Source organism: Osmia bicornis, unplaced genomic scaffold (assembly GCF_907164935.1).
Source record: "Osmia bicornis bicornis unplaced genomic scaffold, iOsmBic2.1, whole genome shotgun sequence".
In the NCBI taxonomy this organism is placed as follows: Eukaryota; Metazoa; Arthropoda; class Insecta; order Hymenoptera; family Megachilidae; genus Osmia; species Osmia bicornis.
The window spans coordinates 13,402-23,779 of record NW_025791278.1 but is presented as its reverse complement, the minus strand read 5'-3'; the positions used below and the strand labels follow the sequence as shown (position 1 = coordinate 23,779).

General features: G+C 36.6%; 1 protein-coding gene across 1 annotated transcript; it reads left to right on the top strand.

Annotated features, from left to right (window-relative positions):
- The first annotated feature begins 7,208 nt into the window (after nucleotides 1-7,208).
- On the top strand, nucleotides 7,209-9,785 carry LOC123988920. The gene is made up of 2 exons (XM_046289679.1): nucleotides 7,209-8,111; nucleotides 8,157-9,785. Exons 1-2 carry the CDS (start codon nucleotides 7,209-7,211, stop codon nucleotides 9,783-9,785), a joined length of 2,532 nt encoding a protein of 843 aa, XP_046145635.1.
- The last annotated feature ends 593 nt before the right edge of the window (nucleotides 9,786-10,378 follow it).

Below are 10,378 nucleotides of genomic sequence, written 5' to 3'. Positions count from 1 at the left end.
ATCAGATGTAATGTAATATACTGATTTAATCCCACAGACCAATGTACATTTAATAAGAATATCATTATTACTATATCTACATCAGATGAAATTTAATATACTGATTTAATCCCACAGACCAATGTACATTTAATAACAATATCATTATAACTATATCTTAATTAGATATAATGTAATATACTGATCACTTCCCAAAGATCAATGCACAGATTGTAACATTATCGTCATTACTATATCTACATTAGATATGTAATAAACACTTAATAACAGTATCGTTATTACTATATCTACATCAGATGTAATTTAATATACTGATTTAACCCCACAGATCAATGTACTCATAATAACAGTTTCGTTATTACTATTGTTACGTCTGGAAAATTTTGCAAATTTGTCCGCCTCACGTTCCCTTATCAAGCCTTCGGGTTATAGGAGTCTCCTCATGTAAGGGACGTGGGGAGGGCGAATTACTACTTCATCTTTTTCAATTTTCTCCTCGACTCTGTGTTTTCTCATCAAGCCTTCGGGTTATGAGAGTCTTCTTCATGTGGGAAAGGCACAGGGAAGAGTTTGAGTCTATAATTATTCTATTTTGTCTTTTCTGTTCTTTATTCTCCTTACATCTCTCAATTCTTTTCTTTAGTTATTACCCCTCCTTGAGACTATCGTCGTGCTCAACTGCGTAGTAACAGATTTCGAACTATACAAAAACTCGGGTTCGACAGAGGAGAGGTATCATAAACAGCGTTCGCTGCGCAGTTAGCCAGTGCTTCGCATTATAGGGGTCTCCTCAGGTTAACTGCGCAAAAGCGTAAAGATCAATTTATCATTCGAATTTCAACCGAATCTCTCCTCTTTTCCACGCGTGGGCGCCAGTCGGCCCCTAATTCGATCGTATGCGTGAGATGAGTGCTGGAATGGAAGCGCGGATTAATCTATCTATTTGAACATTTGGTTGATAGAATGAACGAGGAATGAGAACCCTCGCAGTCAAGCGTTAGCAAGCGTTCGACGACTGTTTAGGGGCGAAGGGTCGAACGGGGCAATAAAAGTCTTTGTATCGAATTCCGAGAATTTGCCTGAAACCAAGACCCAACGGTAATTTTCAAATAGCAAGAACGTTCTAGAACTAGCTACGCTGCTAATGAAATAACTTATATTCAATTTAATAATCAAGGAATATGTTAGCTAATCGAGAATTTCATCCAAACATGGAATGTTTTACAACATGCGCGCCGGCGAAACTCGCGTTGCGATTTATGAACAAACGACTACTGATAATGTTAATTAATTACGCCGACTGCTAGTCTAAATCGTGCGATTGCCAATCGATCAAATTATTAATACATAATGGTATGATGGATATAAATTTTATTCATAATTATTCGCTTCATTGTTGAATGGTTCTGGTTTAAACATTAATTCAGATTTAAATAATTGCTGATATTCGTTATATCTGATTATCGAAAGCGAGAAATGGGATATTCCAGAAAAATCTACGGCGTAGGAACACCGAAAAGCCGTTAGACAGAGATGGAACACCAAGAGAGAGAAAGAACATAGTCTAGAGGAATTTAGCTAGCACGCGTCTTCGACCAATAGCGACACGCGCGACGCTGTCGTCACGCGCTATGATTTGTCGGAATGTCCCCACGCAGGACATCATCCTCGCGACGGGCCCTTCCGGCCAGGATCGCGATCGATTCCGGTCACTCTTCGTCGAACAATCGAGTAAGTCGTGACGGGAGCCCGTGCGTCTAGAGATAGAGTTGCCGATTTGTACTTTGTGTAAATTAACTGCGCGGCAAGTCCTACCCGTTAGGCAGAGTGTCGTGAGGGTGAATTTCGCGAATACGCGGCAAAGACTCAGAGACGCGCACGTTAAGCTTTCATACTATTAAACCTCTATCTTTTCTCTTTCATTTTTATTCCGTTCGATCGCGTAATCTTCGTATTAAATTCAATCGCGTTAATAGTCATCCTTCTACAAAATCGTTATCGTCTTGTGTTCGTTTTGATTAAATTTTGATACGCAATAAAGGGCAATCGGGCGCGCGACAAGTGTTGGTGCGACAGCTTCCTCATCATCTCTCTCTTGGTGTTCCAGACTAACCAGCGATTATTCAACGAGCTACCACCGATTTCCAAGCGATTTATTATCATATATTATAAACTACATTTTCACGGTAAGCCTGTCAATTACTAATTTTTCGAGCACGGCATTATCATTGAACTTTCAACAAGGCAAAACGGGCGATCTATTAAGCCTTCGGGTTATGAGAGCCCTCCATTTTAGATCGTCTCGATTTTTACGTTCAGGTACCGTTTATAAATAATACGCTATTCTAAAATTCTGAATTTTGATTTATCGCGACTTTGTGTGTATGACGATTTCTAGACTACGATATTTTGTCAGGGGCGACCTGTAAAGCCCTTTCGGGGGTTGTGAGGGCCTTCTCCATTCAGGTCGTTCCCTCGCGGCCAAACACCGCTAATTTTCCATTCAATTAATATATTAATTGGTTGAGGAAGTCGTCTTACACCTAGATTCGATAACACGTCTAAAATCATAATTTATACGAAGTCCAACTGCGAATCAAAGGCTGTCCATATTTTTACACGATTTTCAGACAAACAATAGTCATTATTATATGAAATAGGTTAAGCATCTTTACCCTTGTCAAACCAGTATTGTTTTTGAATTGAATTTATCTAATAGTAATCATTAATATTATCAAGCATTAATAGCATTAAACTCAATAGTCGTTTTCAGTTGTACTACATTCAATAGTTTTTGAATTACATTTTTATTTGTTGCACACTATCCAGTCTACTTTATTTCTTTGAGTTACAACGCCTATTTTTTACATCAAATCCACGCACGCCAACACAACGTTTCAAGGAGGGACCCGTATGGGACCTAGAACACTGACGAACCCAACGGAAATAAATTCTATCTAAATTTCCGTCTTTTAAAAATTGTTCTGATCGTAGAGGACGTTAACGCGTCATACGCGGTCAGAGCTGGTGGCAGCGAGACCTTTCTCATCGCAAAGATCAATCAAATCAAGGAAAATTAACAATCGATCTTTTCCAATTTTCTTTCCTAGTAAATTCCCATTTCACTTTACGTTGCGCGCTCGCCTCGCGCCGCGCAACGTAACACTATATCTACATAAGATACAATGTAATATACTGATACCTTCCCACAGACCAATGTAATTTTGATAACAGTATCATTATTACTATATCTACATTAGATATAATGTAATATACTGATCCCTTCCCACAGATCAATGTACATATAATCACAGTTTCGTTATTACTATATCTACATTAGACGTGTAATATACATTTAATAACAATATCATTATTACTATATCTACATCAGATGTAATGTAATATACTGATTTAATCCCACAGATCAATGTACGTTTAATAACAATACCATTATTACTATATCTACATCAGATGTAATTTAATATACTGATTTAATCCCACAGATCAACGTACATATAATAACAGTTTCGTTATTAATATATCTACATTAGATATAATGTAATATACTGATACCTTCCCACAGACCAATGTAATTTTGGTAACAGTATCATTATTACTATATCTAAATCAGAAGAAATTTAATATACTGATTTAATCCCACAGACCAATGTACATTGAATAACAATATCATTATTACTATATCTACATCAGATGTAACTTAATATACTGATTTAACCCCACAGACGAATGTACATTGAATAACAATATCATTATTACTATATCTACATCAGATGTAATTTAATATACTGATTTAATCTCACAGATCAATGTACATATAATAACAGTTTCGTTATTACTATATCTACATTAGATATAATGTAATATACTGATCCCTTCCCACAGATCAATATACATATAATAACAGCTTCGTTATTACTATATCTACATTAGATATGTAATATACATTTAATAACAATATCATTATTACTATATCTAAATCAGATGAAATTTAATATACTGATTTAATCCCACAGACCAATGTACATTTAATAACAATATCATTATTACTATATCTACGTCAGATGTAATTTAATATACTGATTTAACCCCACAGACGAATGTACATTGAATAACAATATCATTATTACTATATCTTCTTTAGATATAATGTAATATACTGATCACTTCCCACAGATCAATGCGCAGATTGTAACATTATCGTCATTACAATATCTACATTAGGTATGTAATAAACACTTAATAACAGTATCGTTATTACTATATCTACTTTAGATCTACTGCAATATACTGATTCCTTCCCACAGATCAATGTACATTGAATAACAGTATCATTTATACTACATCTTCAGTAGATATAATGTAATATACTGATCACTTCCCACAGATCAATGCACAGATTGTAACATTATCGTCATTACTATATCTACATTAGATACGTAATAAACACTTAATAACAGTATCGTTATTACTGTATCTATATTAGATCTACTGCAATATACTGATTCCTTCCCACAGATCAATGTACATTGAATAACAGTATCATTTATACTATATCTACATTGGTTATAATGAAATATACTGATCCCTTCCCACAGATCAATGTAATTTTGGTAGCAATATCATTATTACTATATCTACATTAGATACAATGTAACATACTGATCCATTCCCACAGATCAATGTACATATAATAACAGTTTCGTTATTACTATATCTACATTAGATATAATGTACTATACTGATAGCTTCCCACCGATCAATTTACATATAATGGCAGTATCGTTATTACTATATCTACATTAGATATGAAATATACATTTGATAACAATACCATTATTGCTATATCTACATCAGATGTAATGTGATATACTGATTTAATCCCACAGACCAATGTACATTTAGTAACAATACCATTATTAATATATCTACATCAGATGTAATTTAATATACTGATTTAATCCCACAGACCTATGTACATTTAATAACAATATCATTATTACTATATCTACATTAGATATAATGTAATATACTGATACCTTCCCACAGATCAATGTACATATAATAACAGTTTCGTTATTACTATATCTACATTAGATATGTAATATACATTTAATAACAATATCATCATTACTATATCTACATCAGATGAAATTTGATAGACTGATTTAATCCCACAGACCAATGTACATTTAATAACAATATCATTGTTACTATATCTACATTCGATATAATGTAATATAATGATCCGTTCCCTCCGATCAATGTACATATAATGGCAGTATCGCTTTTAATATATCTTCATTAGATATGTGATATACATTTAATAACAATATCATTATTACTATATCGACATCAGATGTTATGTAATATACTGATTTATTCCCGCAGACCAATGTACATTTAATAACAATATCATTATTGCTGTATCTACATCAGATGTAATATAATATACTGACTCAATCACACAGATCAATGTACATATAATAACAGTTGCGTTATTACTATATCTTCTTTAGATATAATTTAATATACTGATTCCTTCACACAGATCAATGTACGTTGAATAACAGTACCATTTATACTATATCTACATTGGTTACAATGAAATATACTGATCCCATCCCACAGATCAATGTAATTTTGGTAATAACATCATTATTACGATATCTACATCAGATGAAATTTAATATACTGACTTATTCCCACAGACCAATGTACATTTAATAACAATATCAATATTACTATATCTTCATCAGATATAATGTAAAATAGTGATCACTTCCCACAGATCAATGCACAGATTGTAACATTATCGTCATTACTATATCTACATTAGATACGTAATAAACACTTAATAACAGTATCATTATTCCTATATCTACATCAGATGAAATTTAATATACTGATTTAATCCCGCAGACCAATGTACATTTAAAAACAATATCATTATTGCTATATCTACATTAGATATAATGTAATATAATGATAGCTTCCCACCCATCAATGTACATATAATGGCAGTATTGTTATGACTATATCTACATTAGATATGTAATATACATTTAATAACAATATCATTATTACTATATCTACATCAGATGAAATTTAATATCATGATTTAATCCCACAGTCCAATGTACATTTTATAACAACATCATTATTACTATATCTACATTAGATGTTATGTAATATAATGATCCCTTCCCACAGATCAATGCGCAGATTGTAACATTATCGTCATTACTATATCTACATCAGATATGTAATAAACACTTAATAACAATATCATTATTACTATATCTACATTAGATGTAATGTAATATAATGATCCCTTCCCACCCATCAATGTACATATAATGGCAGTATCGTTATTACCATATCTACATTAGACATGTAATATACACTTAATAACAATATCATTATTACTATATCTACATCAGATGTTATGTAATATACTGATTTATTCCCACAGACCAATGTACATTTAATAACAATATCATTATTGCTGTCTCTACATCAGATATAATTTAATATACTGATTTAATCCCACAGAGCAATGTACATATAATAACTGTTTCGTTATTACAATATCTACATTTGTTCGGTTACACCTTATCGAGAGCGTCGCAAGAGTCGCCGTGACGTCACCACGCAAACATTAAATTAAAGGGCTATGCGCAGCCCCCACCATGCGGTGGTTTCGCGGAGACACGCGTGTCGCTCAACCGTTTAACGACGATTAGACCAAATTGAGATTACGATCGAATATCAGTGCGCAAATTAGTAAAAGTTAAACCTTCCAACTGATTTTATTAAAGTTATTCTGTACATCTTCGTTTGGACAACGTGCCAAAGAACGGAGCACATTGTGACAAATAAAGTTACAATCATTACTTTATTAAAACCATTCCTTTATTAAAAGGATTTCGTTATTTTCACAACGCCTCGAAATCCAGTCCTTCGGATAAGGACGCATCAGCGATCCGACCATCCAATCCAACCCACATTTAATGGTCCTTCGAGCCGGATTGGAGTCGAGGAGTGAAAACCGTTAAAGTAGTGAACCACGTGCTCAGCCTACGGAAACCATCATGAGTACATTGGAAGAAATTTTGTTTAAACAAAACCAAGTTATGCGCTCGATCGAACGTGCACTTACCAATTATAAAAAGCTGGGTCAAGCTAAAATGACTCCAGCTACCACCCGGAACCGGATGAACATGCTAAAAGAGGCATACCAACAGTGCCAAGACCTGGACGCGAAAATCGTCGCCATGGCGGATCTACAAGCCAGATCAACTCTTCAGTACTTCGTCGACAACCATTTCGAAAGATGTGAGGAGTGCTATCAGGAGTCCCTGGACTACATGTCGGAGATCCTGGATAAGACATCCTCGACCCAGGAGACAGCATCCGAGAAAGGGAATCTTCAACCAGTGAAGCTACGCTCGCAATCGTTGCTGCCTCAAATCCAGCTGCCGTCTTTCGATGGAACCTTCGAACAATGGGAGAGTTTCCGAGATAAGTTTCAATCTATAGTAATTAATGATAATTCTTTGTCAAATGTCGAGCGTTTGCATTTTCTTTGTTCCGCTTTAACCGGCGACGCAAAAAAAGCGGTTAATCATTTACCTACCACCGATGCAAATTTCGAGGTCGCGTGGCAGTTAGTTAAAAATAGATACGAAAACAAACGCCGGTTACTTTCGACCTATTTAAATAATTTGTTTTCGTTACCGCAAGTGACCTCTGAATCTGCGAAAGAGCTCCGCAGTTTAGGCGATCAGTTAAACGTTTCGATACACGGTTTGAAAAATTTGAAACGACCCGTCGAACATTGGGACGACGTAATTGTTTTCCTCGGTACACAAAAACTTGACCGTTCCTCCCGAAAGGCGTGGGAGTTACAATTCGGTGATACATCAGAATTGTCTACTTATGTCGAATTCGACAAGTTTTTGGAGTCTCGAGTTCGGGCTTTAGAGTCAATGTCGCCAATAAAAACCGATAAACCGGAAAACGTAACTGTTAAATCAAAACCGAAAACAATTTCAACGAACACGTCTACCGTGTCGCCAATTATATGTCCTGTATGTAAACAGAACCACTTGTTATATCAATGTTAAACATTTCAGGCGCTTGAGCCATCCGAACGGTTTAAATTAATTAAATCCCAACGAAGATGCGTTAATTGTTTTTCCGCGAAGCATGCGAAAGAACAATGCCACAGTCAAAGAAGCTGTAAAGAATGTAAACAGCGACATCACACTCTGTTGCATTTTCCGATAAAACCGGAGCAGTCCAGCGTGAGTCAGTCAAATCAGACGTCGGGTACCAATCCGAATTCAGAACTTGAAATCAGCTCGAATTCTGCGTCGCGAACGAAAACTAATACCGGCATTCTTCTTTCAACAGCTCGCATCCGAGTGCACTCATTGCAGGGTCGAACAGTACAAGCACGCGCATTATTGGATCAAGGGTCAGTCGCAACTCTAATATCAGAGAACCTAGCCCAAATTTTGCGACTCCCGAGAAACAAACAAAATACATGCATAACCGGAATAGGAGGAATACAGTCGTGGGCTAATCACACCGCTCGCATCACGATTACTCCGTTGGTAAGAACCGAGCCTGTATACTCGACAACTGCTATTATTTTGAAAACTTTAACACAATACACTCCAAAACGACATTCTTCCGTAACTAATTGGAATCATATTGCAGGACTTGAATTGGCCGATACAGACCCCATGAGCTCAGATCCGATCGATATCGTTATCGGTGCGGATTTGTTTGGTCAATTATTATTGGACGGAGTTCGGAAAGGTTCTACAAGTGAACCGATCGCGCAAAATACACACCTGGGATGGATCCTATCTGGTCCTACGTCCACTCATCCTCTTCCTTTCTTTATAGATGCCCATCACGCTACGTTGTTAGAAAATCTCGATGCAGATCTTCGCCGCTTCTGGGAAGTGGAAAATATCCCAACTCAATCAGTGCTCTCACCTGAGGAAGAAAAATGTGAATTACACTTTCAATCCTCTCATACTCGTACGTCGGAAGGGCGTTACATAGTTCGACTCCCGTTCAAGAGCGAACCCCCTATAGATTTAGGCGAATCTCGTTTTGCCGCGATGAAAACTCTTCTCTCTCTTGAAAGACGCTTTAAAAGCGACCAAGTAAATACCGAAACTTATAAAGAATTCCTCTCAGAATACGAAGCCTTAGGCCATATGGAAAGGGTTTCAACCGTCCCGGTTCAAACAACCAACCAAATTTATTATATTCCTCATCACGCAGTTCTTCGCGAAAGTAGTTCGACAACTCGTCTTCGCGTCGTATTTAACGCTTCCCGCCGAACTTCAAACGGCACTTCTCTAAATGATCATCTTTTAACTGGACCCAAGCTCCAAACCGATCTAATTGCAATCCTCCTCCGGTGGAGAGGATTCCGGTTTGTATATACCACAGACATCGAGAAAATGTACCGTCAGATTTTAGTTGATACACGAGATACAGATTTTCAACGCATTTTATGGCGTCCCTCGTCACAACAGTCCGTTGAGGAGTATCAACTCTGTACCGTCACGTATGGCACCAAATCAGCTCCTTATCAAGCTCTTCGCGTTTTAAATCAGCTGGCAGTGGACGAAGGTCATCAATATCCTATAGCTCTTCCAGTATTAAAGGATCAAACTTATGTCGACGACTGTCTCTTCGGAGCAGACGACAAAGATCTCTTGCGAACAATCCGCGACTAGACCATAAACCTGTTAAACAAAGGCGGCTTTCGTTTACGAAAATGGGCCAGTAATGATCCAACTCTGTTAATTGATATCGATCCGCGCGATCACGGTCTTGCGAAAAATAAACTCCTTAAGATCGAGGAGACCTGCTCAGTTTTAGGCTTAGAATGAAATCCAGTGCTCGATCACTTTCAATTTCGAGTTACCATTTCTTCGAATTTTGCCAATACGAAACGAACAATTCTCTCTCAAATTGCAAAACTTTTCGACCCGATGGGGTTGTTAACTCCAGTCGTTATACCCGCGAAAGTGTTTATGCAAAAATTATGGTCACTCCAATATGATTGGGATGACATTCTTCCTAACGATGTTCTCCTAGAATGGCAAGATTACTACACTCATTTACCAGATTTAAATAAGATCACGATTCCTCGCAAAATAGCCAATGGCATCGCGCTACATCAGGAAATCCACGGATTCGCCGATGCATCCACTAAAGCCTACGCAGCTTCGGTTTATATAAAAAGCGTCCTCCCAGATGACAATGTCTTCGTGGCGCTTCTCGTTGCAAAATCACGAGTAGCTCCCGTTAAAACATTAAGCATACC

Excerpts from the sequence above, each read along its gene's own strand:
- LOC123988920 (XM_046289679.1), top strand. The coding sequence starts at position 7,209 with ATGACTCCAGCTACCACCCGGAACCGGATGAACATGCTAAAAGAGGCA. Across the intron at positions 8,112-8,156 it reads TGTCGCCAATTATATGTCCT|GCGCTTGAGCCATCCGAACG; the intron begins GTATGTAAACAG and ends TAAACATTTCAG.